General features: G+C 38.8%; 1 protein-coding gene across 2 annotated transcripts in view; it reads right to left on the reverse strand.

Moving 5' to 3' along the window:
- Positions 1–12,666, reverse strand: part of fstl4 (follistatin-like 4) — a 240,311-nt gene that overhangs the window by 51,425 nt on the left and 176,220 nt on the right. For both annotated transcript variants that reach the window (XM_034206719.1, XM_034206720.1), the window contains exons 5-6: positions 10,244–10,434; positions 4,914–5,034 (exon numbers count right to left, since the gene is read on the reverse strand). In XM_034206719.1, coding sequence (XP_034062610.1) covers positions 4,914–5,034; positions 10,244–10,434 — 312 coding nt within the window. The remainder of the gene's footprint in view (positions 1–4,913; positions 5,035–10,243; positions 10,435–12,666) is intronic.

Raw genomic sequence — 12,666 nt, forward strand, 5'->3', positions numbered from 1 at the left:
ACCTTTGGATGAATACACAATGTATTGATTTATTGAAATGGAATCATTTATATACTGTAAGCATGTGTACCATATGCCGTTTCATTTAATGTTGACCTACACAAATGTGCAGTACATACAGATTATAACAACTGACATACAGCCTTCAATTCACACATTCACACTTGTAAACTGTAGATCCCTGTGTTCATCAAACCTTTTGACCTTTTTCTGACATGCCTGACATGCACTTCTCGCCAGCAGACCAATTACAACCATCTCATTTCTTTCTCCGTTCCTCCTGCTGTCCATCCCCCTCCAGACAATCAGAAAAAGGCTCTTCCACCCACTCCTTCCACCACTGGCTTTTATTTCTTCTTCTTGTATTTCATTCCTCCTCCTCCTCCTCCTCCTCCTCCTCCTCCTCCTCCTCCTCCTCCTCCTCCTCCTCCTCCTCCTACTCATATATTGTGACTATTTCTTCAACATTGCTGCTACTACTCTCTTTATTAATCTGCTGAGCGGCCCTGCCACAACTCTTCTATTAATAGTAGTCATGGGATACAAACCCACAGTGGAGGAAGTTGAGAACAAATTATTTGAACAAGCTCTGAGGGGAAGAACTGCATGTGGGAGAAAGACGAAGGAACAATGGTAACAAGAAAAAAACTATCTTGTTCCTAATTAGATGCTCACCAGCTGTGTGTTTTTGCATTTAAAGCAGGACCAGTGGCTCATTAATTAACAACCTAACAACTAATGATTGTGTTAACATACACTAACAAGGGTACACATGTATAGTTCAACTTTACACATCAATCTGAAGAGGAATCAGCAACCTTGACATACATTTAAAATACCAAACCAGTCAATCCTAAAATGAAGTAGAGTTTAATCCCAGATTAAGTGCATGTTAAAGGGTGTTGCACATACATATAACCAGTGATTGCAATGCTATGTTAAATGTCTGTTCCCTTGCTTCTTGCCTTAAATATGTTCTGCTGTGCTGCTTTATGAAAAGTCTGATTTTGATCTGACAATAAAGTAGTATGATATCGTATTGTACTACAAGAAGCATTTTAAAATGGAGAGAAAACTGGGGAATTATTCAAATCATATTTTAATGAAAATAAGTCATTTTGAACTCATGACCATTGTTGTTTATTTTTGCTCGGCTGCTTACTGTACATGCTGATCACTGCGGGATCTGAAGGGTCTCCAACAGTCCAAAATATCCTGCATTAAAGACTACTTATTTTGGATCATAAAAACACAGCAAGGCCACTTGTTTCTTGGCAGTAAGTTAAAGCTTTCTGAGAGCTAACACTGCTTTCCAATAGTGCTTACACTGTCCACCTTTCAGCCATAAGGACACAGCTTTAGGCAAGTTAGCTTGGATTGACTTTTGACATGACCAATTGATTTTTTGTATGCCTCCCTGAATATTAGAACCATTTCAGGCAAAACATTTCCCATTATGTATATCTGCCACCACCATTTTCTCAGATGTTACAATGCCCATGTCAAAGCAATGTTTAGGTTTTCTGTAAAAATGATTTCAGACTTGTTTATCAAGTAATGCCTGATTTTAAGATTTAAAAATTCAATGACTTTTCAGACTTTTAGGAATCTGCAGAAACCCCAGTTTTCCATCTCTCCCTTCTATTACTCTCTCTCTGTGCCCCAACTCTCACTCACATATTTTTCTCACGTACATGTTTTGCATATGTTCATTTTGAAACGGGAAGAAAACACTTCCTTTGCAGATAATTTTGATCTGCTGTTCAGGTAACAGAGCTTGTGACCTCTCCCATGGGGCTTTTGACTAGCCCACTTCCTTGAAAATACTTAAATATACAATATTTTGCCAATTACCTATAACATAGGTAATCTTTCTTTTTTTCCATTTCGCCCAGCCCCACTGTACAGGACACTAGATCTCCATATGTGAAAGATGATATTATGAATTCTAGTGCAGATCTCTGACTACACAATTACAAAGGGTTACTCTCCATACATAATGCACATGCAGTCCATGTATCACCGCAGGACCCCTGCATATACCACGCATGTATCCACCTAAGAGTTCTGACCTTGTGTGACCGTAATATATGCAGGTTTGAGATATCTCCAGTAAGCCACTCACCTGTTGACTCCACTGCTTATTCACTGTTGTATTTTACAGAGCGCTTATTGTGAATAATCTCTGTTCCGGTATCAGTGCCAACGTCGGCAAAGCAAAAACCTTCACATATGTTAATGTGTAATTACGGAGTTTCTAATTCAGATACAAAGGGCACGTGAAAAAGCTGTCCCATAATGCTGACACTGTAATAAGTGTGAGGAAACAGAGCTGATAAATAGCCAGTATGCTGTTAATTGTCTTTCAATATGCTCTATAGCTTTAAAAAAGTTCATTACTGCTTTTCCAGCATACAATAAGAGGTCATTCTCTATTACAATATACATGCAAAATGTAAAAGGACTATCATTGGGTTTTGGTTGCCTGGAAAATCAAGCAATTTGCGCTTGTCAACTCTTAAAAAACTTGTGACAGGCATCTCTGAACAAAATAAAAGATTGAGCTCATAACCATTTCATTTTGATTGCGGGTAACAAGGTAGCCCATCGAGTAGAGCCCCATGTAATTGTTCTTCTCGCAGTGGTTGGGTTTGAATGCAACCCGCGGCACATTTCATCACCTCTCTCTCTTTATCTTTACCTTTTCTAACGAATAAAGCCAAAAAGTGCCAGTAAAATAAAAAATGTTTAATTGTGAAATCCCCATCAGTTGAACTAAATGCACTTTCTAAAGGATACAATAAATATTTGTTAAATCTCTATTCTTCATTGTGTGACTGTAACCCTACAGTACATGACATACTGCTAGTTACTTATTCAATCATTTAGGGATGAAAGCAGGTCTCCCTTGAAAAAGAGATCATTGATCTCAATGGGATTTTACCTGGATAAATAAAGGTTTTGAATTGAATTGAAAGATGATTCCATATTTTCCTTGATTTGACTAAAACACTATCTAAATGTCTAAAATACATGTACATTTGAAAGAAATAGATGTTTAAGTACACTCTTCTTAAAACAGGTGCCAAGGAGGCAGTAGAGTAAAGAAAAAAAAGTACATTCCAGCAAATCCTTGTAAAAGGTAAAATAAAGTTGAAAAATCAATAATAATGCAATCATCTCAGCAGTATACTCCAAGCATATCCCTTTTTTTCATTTTGTGGCATAAAAAAGAAAGAAAGATGTACTTGGGTTGCTTTGTGTGCCTGTATGGTTTTTATACAGTGAGAAAGACAACAAGGCAGCCAAAACCCCATGATCAGCGTTTCTTAACAAGTTCAGTGACTTTAAGAGCAAGAAAGAAGCTGGAGTCTCCTCTTTGGGAAACAGCCGATATGGTTTGGTTCTTACATCAAAGCTGCAGGACAGAAGTGAGGATCAGCAGAGGAGAGTCATTCAAACTAAAGAGAGATTTCCAAGTTCATTTTTTTTAACTCCCGTGTTGTGGGTTAGAGGGTCTTCATAACATGAATACGGCTTGATTTCCAAATGTATTTCCCCTTAGATCAGACAATTTCATCTTCTCACATCATTATCATTAATATTCAATTTTCCAAGCTTATGACCATAATGCAAATTTCCACCCTGCTAAACACACCTGTGATTCCTGGCTGCTCAGCTTCCCAGACCACTCACAGGGGAGAATCCATCCCAGGAATCACACACACACTTACACACCAACTTAGGCAATTCAACACCATCAACATTATCCAGAACACCAGATGCACCACTCAACAATAATTACTCCCACTTGGTGTTGCTTTTCTACAGCCCAACACTTAACCTTGAGCGTCATCTGATCAATAGCTTGTTTTATTGTTCCCAACCCATTGCTTCAACATACAATTCATAGACAAACACGACCTCGAACCCTGAAGCAGGCCATGCAATGTCTGATAACTGCCCATCTGGAAGAAGAGGGCAGTGTAACAGAATAATAGCAGGATAGTTCCCATTAAAGCCAGTCATTAGAAGGCTGAATTAGTGGTGAAGCCTAATGGAGCTGCACATGCTGAAGGTAGAGCTTTAGAAATGGCTATCTGCCACAGCTAACTGCTGGTTTCATCAACTTCAGCTGATTTTAATGCCATTTTGGTTTAACATCAAGGTTATTTCGCTGCATATTTAAGTGAGACAAAAAGTATTAAAACAGGAGTTGCACCAAGTTGCCATGGCGTCCAGCAATTTTTATGCTGATATTACATGAAACGAGTGGTGGAATAGTGGTTGTTGGTCTTAATAAGGTGGAATCTGCGTGCGCTCTCAGCTGCTGCTCTGCCTAAACCCCAGCGGCTATTACGGCTGTACCAGATGCTATAATCATGCCTGGGACTGGGCACAGTGGCTAGTGTTCAATTATCAATTTATCCATGGCTGAAACACTTTTATCCTGATGGCTGCTGTGGAGAGGCTGATTGGATGGGAGGTCACCCGGTTCTACATAGTGTTGAAAGAAAAGCTGTGATTTTGATTGTATTGTCAAAAACAGTAAACCAATTAACAAAAAAGTGCAAACTCGTAGGTTTAGCAGTCATTGTAAATAGGCTTTAAGTTAATTATAAATAGGCTACATTTATTGATGTTCACTGTTTCCCGACATTAAAGTATAATGTATTGTTTTACAGGATAACATTGAGTCTGTACGGAAGAAGATTAGGTCCACGTGTAAAACAAAATGGAGAATTTTATTTTAGTTTGGAGAATAAAGTCATGATCAAAACTGAAAATCAAAAGTGTTTTTTTTCTGAGAGAAAAACTTTATTTTATATCATATTCACATGTGGCCCTAATCCTCGCTTCCCCTGTTTTTAGAGAACAGGGGATAGGAAGAAAATAGGGATAATTGGACTCACGGAAAGCTGTGTAGAACTCGTGCAGGCTGAGGTGTCTGTCATTGTTGTAGTCGTCGTAACGCAGAAGGTCCTGCATGGTGCACTCCAGCAGGCTGTCCTCCAGGTGCTCCTTCATGGAGATCTAACACACAAACACACATGGAGAGTTACATTTTAAACGTGAGATGAAAATAAACGGCAGAAAGACTTGTGGGAAAGCCAGATGATATAGGCTACTATCACACACAGCTATACATTTCTCATACCTTATCTAACCTTTACTTATCGTTTCTCCCATGCCTTCATTATTTTTACTCTACGCTTTCATTCTAATCTACTGGGAGATAGGACCACATTATGCACATACCTATGAATATAAATCTAACATATTTAAAAGGGGAGATACCACAGACATTTAACAATTCAATATACTTCTATTAGGTTGTCTGGGCTTTTTTTTAATGAATATGAACATCTGAACATCACACCTGGAGTTCGGAGGACAAATTATACATTGCATTTAAATTACAGCCCCCGCTGACTTATTTCAAATGAAACAAGAGAAGTAAGTATGAAGACAAACCAAGGCTGACTGGTAAAATATGTATTGGACTGTTTCAGTGATTTTGAGTTTGGGGAAATACAATTTGTGACTGAAGCAGCACTTGATGCTTCATTCAAGTGCTGCTTAATTTCAGTCAAGTTATGCTTCTGATGCTTCTGATGTGTTTGTATGTTCTAAGGAGTAACAAAGAACTCAGAAATAAATATATGACTATATGAATAACTAGTATTATGAGTTTGCAAATCAGTCACGTTTAATGAATCATAACGAACAGGTAGCAACAGAAACAATTGGAGGACTTGGAACAGATTTTACAATCAACAGATGGATAAAACTACATTTGCATGCATTCTGTATTTACCTTACGAGTTTCTGTTCAGTTATTATCTAAATGGAAAAGTTGCTGCTATATTCAGCACAGCCTCCTATTGAAAGCTTTTAAATGTTGCTGTTCCAAGTGGTACAAGAAGTGGCAATTTGGGTTTCCAGCAGAAGCAATAGTGATGTCAAATGAATTGCATGCCTGAATACATTTAGCATTATAAGTAGTGCTCAGAGTGAATATTGTATTCCACCCACAATTAGAATTAGATTTAAATCAGACAGAAAATGCCTCATGAACATAATCACCAGAAAAACAGAAAGTGACTCACTCTGAGTGTGATTTATTTTTGTTAAAATGGGATGGCTAAAATATATAATTTGTCTTGTAAGTGCTGTTTCTGATTGTTTTCCATTTTAGGAAAATCTCCACTCTTACTGTTTATGCGTGTGCACACTGCACCTGACTTAATTTGCAGATGTTCCCCTGGGAAGAAGCACCACTTACTCCTCTGTTGTTTGTCATTTATGAGCCCTCTCTTCCATTTTAGCGCTGTGCCTTCCACAAGGGAACCATCTTTGAATAGGTAGTGTTAAGCAGTTTTAGGGAGACGAACAGAAGGCTGAGCTTCTGCTCACTAGCTCTAGCAGCAGTAAATTGTGTTAATGCTGCTGCTTTTGTAAAAAGGAATAGCTTTAACTAATAAAAGTGACAAATGCTGAAAGCAGGTCCATCTTTGTCAAGTTAAAGTCCTTATGTATAAACAAGACACAATGTACTATAATTTCTTCTAAGCCCCCATAACTTTAATTTCATTTAGCTGATGTTTTTTTCATCTAACGCTACTTACAATGGGTGCATTCAACCATGAAGACAAACCCACAATAGCAAGAATCCTGCAATACATTAGCTTTAGATAAGCTAAACCATTGTAATTGCTACATTCAAAAATAAAAATTATATTGTTTTTGCAACCAAACGTGGGTTTTTAGTCGAGGAAAACATGTGTAGACCTTCTGCAGTCAGAATAGCAAACAGGCATTTTTTAGGGGTACCTGGGTCCCACTTTAGATGAACGTAGGAAGAGCCTTATCAATTAATTGTTGTGGTTTCATGGCTGAAAATGACTGTTTCATAGTCAAAAGGGTCCTGGCTACACTTCAAAATAAACAATTCATGAATAAACATCATACAGTAAGCTCTACCAGCTAAACATTTCACTTTTCAATCACATTTAATCTGCTTTTAGAAACCCCAAATACTATTACTTAAACATCAAAATATGGTTGAAGCTGGGTGGAGCAATGGAGGAAAAATGTGTACGATGACAATGTCAAATACAAAACTAACAGGAATGAAAGGCAGCTGATGGGCACAAATCAATTTAAGAATCAGTAGATATATATCCTAAAGCAGCATGTGTGGACAGTGAACTTAAAGTTGTACCTATTACATTACATTACATGTCATTTGTTAGACGCTTTTATCCAAAGCGACTTACATACATTCAGTACTGTGGACAATCCCCACAGGAGCAAATTGGGGTGAAGTGTTTTTCCCAGGGAGGGGACACAACAACATGCTGACTGCAATGGGACTCGAACTTGCTATCCCCTGATTTGAAGTCCAGCACACTACCCACTGAGCCACAGCCTCCCTATTAACCAACAATAAGGCTCTTTTCATTATATATATTAATATTCTTTAATAGGGTGTTTTAAGGGCAGTCATTCTAACAAGACTATAACTATGTAGTGCAATGTTTAATTCTCTGCAATGATTTCAAAGCCTAAAAATACAGCCTCTGAGCTTACATATTTCCTCCAATTGATTCTGTATGGAGCTGCACATGTGACATGGCAGATTAAGGGATGCGACAAACTTTTTATATCCTTGCTGCCTTCAGCAGACTGCAGCCATGTGTTCCCTGACACTGACTGATCTGTCCTTAGGCATTTAAGTAAAACATTTCCAAACCAAAGTACAGAACTTTACTCTCCAAGACTATTGATAAAAGATGGATGTGAACATGGAGACAGTTTGGATGGATGACTGGAATTCATCTTTGAATTGCTTTGGTCTTTAAAAGCATTATCTCTGTGAAAATGCATTTATGAATTCCTGCAGGATAAGAATGTCTTATCAAAAGACTTCCTGGCCACATCTCAGCATTATTGCCAGCTGTGATTGATCAAAATCATTTGATGGATCTTTTAGTGCAGCTCTGTCAGAGAGGGATTTTATTATTTATATATGCCGCTGGAACTAGGCCAAAGAAGTTACATAATCTTTTTAATCTACATGCGGACAAAGTGTGTTGTCATTCACATCTGCAGAGAGATGACAAAACGTGAAACATTGTGGCATTTATGAGACTACATTTAGTGGCGCTTATTAATCTTGAGCTGCCTGTTTTTTATTTATTTTATTTATTATATATCCACTTCTTTAAATTCTCCCATAATTAGAAAGAGCTACAACACATTTGAAACACTTGTAATGTTTTTAGATTGTAAAGCCTTTGAAAATGCACTCATACAACTGCATTCAGAAGTGACTCTCCAATGGTTTACTGCATTCTGGCAGAAGTTACTGAGATCACAACATTGGTTCAAAGAAGTCTAATTAACATCTATCTCTGATGCCCATTTCCTGATACCAGATGATGCCCACAATAATTGAATTTCCTCACTCGGCAAGTGTGAATGCCAATCCATTCTACAGTTCCCCCCTCAGACCCTGGTGGTGAGATAACCTCAATTAGCATGTTTCTTTGTTAAAGAGGATTCAATGGAATCTAAAAGGAAGCTTTAAACTGTTAACGTTAGCTGCTAGCTTTGTTATTTAGCCAATCAAGAGAGTTCTGCCCGCCAGCTGCTAACAGCTGACATACAATAGTTTTTGTCCTGCCAGTTTCAACACAGATTTGAGATTCAAAATGTAGCATTATCAGGATTATCAATAGTGACTTTACTGCATCTTATCAGATTTTAACGCGTCTCTGGGTACAATAGTTTAGGTAATAGTAATAACTCTGGTAGGGAGACACACAAATGAGAAAATATCTGATCAACTGTTGTTTAATGTGTTCAGATATAGGTTAACATTTCAATGTAGAGAACTTAATTCAAATAATAACCAATTCTTAAAAAATGATGGTGATCCCTAAACCGCAAATGTCTTTAATCTGTTGTTTGTTGTCAACACAAGGTCTCTTAGAGCAGTGGTTCTGAAATGGGGGTACGCGGACCCCTAGGGGTTGGACTACTGCAGGGGGTACGTGAGATTTATTTTATATTAATGAACAAAAAAAACATAATTAATGCATTTAAACAAACTACTAATAGTAGATTAACTACTTTTATTCAAAGGTTTACAGTAATTCTGGATAATAAAATGGGAAAAATAAACGGGGTGCTCTCTTTTCCTCTCCCTCTCCTGACAGCCCGTCAGTCTCGTGCAGCTCGCTGAACCTGTAATAAGTGACCCGACAGTAAAGAATACACATATGTATAACTAGTATAGCTAGTTCCAGAGTAGATAAACTAGCTAAGTGTGTTAGGTCTAACTGTATTTTGCTCCACTCAACGGTCCGTCACAGCGGCGGAGCTGTGATCATGCAGAGCTGCGTGTTCTCCGTCAGCAGCAGCTGATCTGATCTCTGATCTCTGTCTCGCGTCCGGTTATACTTCACTCGCGTTTATGTCCAAATCTATCAGATCTAGCTAGTTCTAGTTAATTATATGACTGCCTGCTTCTCAAAGGACACCTAAACAATAAGCGTTGCTTGGCAACGGCTTGTGGCTGCAAAGTATAGCGCAGCATTATGCATATGTTTATATGAGGAGTCAAAATCCCATGCTCATAAAATGCTCATATTTTTTGTTCTCTTCATTCCCCACGCCCAAAAATAAATAAATATACACATTTTAGGAAAAGTAAGGAAGTTTGAGCAGTGTGGGTTTTATATTGACAGAGTTACACATATTTCAAAACTGCAGTAGCCTCCCTGTCAGAATGACAAAGATCCTCAGTGAAGCACAAGCCCATATTTCTCACTAAATTGTAAGTACAACTTATTAAAAAGATCAGTTCAATGCAACTAATGTCGTCTTAGTGTTATTGCATGATATTAAAATTGGTTTGCCATGAATTTTGTGATGGATTGTAAACATTTGAAATGTAGCATTTAAGTGTTTCTCAGTTACAAGGTTGTTGTTTTAATAAATCAGACATGGTGCAGCGCTGTACTGTACTTCTTTATATAGGCATTTTTTCCCTAACAAATAGTTTTTGCGCTGATCAGGGGGTACTTGGCTGAATTTATTTTCCGAAGGGGGTACATTATTGAAAAAAGTTTGAGAAAAAAATAAATGTACAAAATAATATCTTAAACATTCATTTGTCAATCCATATAGCTATCCTTTTATATTGGATCAACTAATAATTCAGCTTGATACCAACCTTTTCCAGCTCCCCACTGACCAGCCGGCCGTCCTGGTCCACATCCAGGTATTTGAACATGGTGTCCACCCGTGCTCTCTTCTCCTCCATGTCTCTCTGCTGGCTCTGCCCTCCATTTTTCAGCACTTTTGGTTGCATATCCAGCAGCATGCTTTTCAGCCTGTTGTACTCCGACATGGTGCATGCGTTGCCTGCAGGAGGAAACACACAGATATGGAAGAAAATACATTTGATTAACCTCAATTATACAAGCCAAAGCCTTTTTATCATAGCTGTAAATTGGATTGAATGTGTTTGTGTGTTTTATAGAGGGAGGAGAGGAAAAGCGGGATATATAATTTGTATTTGTGCATGCATGTGTGAGTGTGTCTTTCCTTAAGTGTTTACTCATCTAAAAATTGTTGTTTTTTTGTTTGCATAATTTGTCGGACAGCTTTTTTCGGGCAGGGGGTCCAATTAATTACAAGTAATCCTAGAATCCACAGCAAACAAAAGGTAAACACCCTCATGTAGACCCTTTCAAGCTTCTTGTTCCCCTTTGCTATGGGATTAAAGCTCATGTTTCAAACCAAACTGGGCATCTCGCTCCTGATTTGCTGCAAGGCTTTGCCTGATGAGGTTGAGCATAGGAAATAAGAGGCCACAAATTAATCACCATCAGCACTCAGCATTTTTTCTTCACACTGTAATAAATAATTATGCAAAACACGTCTGTGCCATGCTGTGAGGGACTTGATCATGATGGAGAGCAGGGAAGCCGGTTTTCCTTTTCTTTTGTATCACGTCGCTCATTCACTTTATTATCAACTGAGCCTGATGACAGCATCTGAGACGTTCGCGGGAGGGTGGGAGGGAGCAAGACCTACGTGCAAGTCTGAAGCGTGGTGTTGAGAGAACAAAATGTGAAAATAACTCTCTCGTATGAATAAATCATGAAGTGATGTCCCTGCCCGATCACGGCAGAGTAGGAGACCACCCTCTGAGAGTACACAGGAAGGGAGCTCATTGCCTAATCTCCTCCGACAACACAGCAACTATCAAAGCTAACAAATGCAGAATGGGGGAACAAGATAGACCTAAAAGAAAGACTCTTAAAGTTTAGTCCCAGCATCTCCTTTTTGTTCCAAATCCATAACCATGGGGAGTGCTGCCAAAGCACATCTACGTTTATTAGCACAACTGCCACTGCGGGGAAGTCAACGCGGGTTCAACAAGGCTACAGCAGAAAGGCAATATCTCCCACTGTGGTACTTTATGTTAAAGTGCATATTAACAATACACATATGTTCATGCTTATGCATAAGAACAAGCATACACACACACACACACACACACACACACACACACACACACACACACACACACACACACACACACACACACACACACCCTGAGAAACAAGGGGTTTACTGGGGTGCAAAATGCCACCATATCTCAAAGACAAGCTCAGGGCGTGACATGATGAAGTCCTCAATAACCTCTGAGACTACATGCTCTCCATTCATCTCGAGAGATTGACCTGACACTAGGACAGGGAGCAGCGCTATGATGAAGAGAAAAACATGACTTGGCTTTATTACACTTACATTTATGAACTGACTAAAGCCTAAAATGAAAATAATAAAACCTATGACAGAGAATGAAAGTGGTTTGTCTGAACAGCTTGAGATGTTAAGATAGGTCACACATTAAAGACAAACTCAACGTAAAGCAACATAAAGCTTTAATGAGCCTTAACATGGGTGTGATTATTCCCTTACATTGACTATAGTTATTCTCTTATTTTCTTGCTTCATAAAGATATGTAAAGCAATTTTTAGGTTGTTCGAAAAACAACCTTTGGGCCTTCCCTCCTTTGATGAATTACTAGGAGCGAGCGACAGCATTTATGAACAGGAGGGCCACTCATTGTCAGTACTCAGACTTGGTAATCAAGTCCATCTATTACAGTATAGTGATGGGGTGTTGTTCTTGGTGGTGGAGATCAACACAGAAAAACAGCAACTAATGTAAAGGCAGTCATCAGAACAATAAATCGCAGTTCTCATTCATAACACTCCGTTCGATGTCTCACTATGGGATGCGCCTCATCGCGGAGCAAACAGAAGCATCAATCTCATTACGCCAATCCTGATTGGCTGGTGATCTTGACGTCAGCGTCAGGGAATCACCCCCTATAAGTAGCTTGCGCCACGACGCATGCATCATTCAAACACCTCTTCTCGCTTCAGAGCACATCTCTACAGTAGCCGGACAAGCTTAACGGTCCACAGACTGAACCCAAATATAACCATTTCGGTCGACGGACGCTCGCTGGCTACTCCTTCTGCTTCGCAAGAAGACGGTAATACTAACGCCAGTTAGTATTAAAATCGACCTCGCCGTTCTTTCCCCGGAAAGTAAGGTAATGTTTTGATTTTTCT

The sequence above is a fragment of the Gymnodraco acuticeps genome, unplaced genomic scaffold (assembly GCF_902827175.1).
Source record: "Gymnodraco acuticeps unplaced genomic scaffold, fGymAcu1.1, whole genome shotgun sequence".
In the NCBI taxonomy this organism is placed as follows: domain Eukaryota; kingdom Metazoa; phylum Chordata; class Actinopteri; order Perciformes; family Bathydraconidae; genus Gymnodraco; species Gymnodraco acuticeps.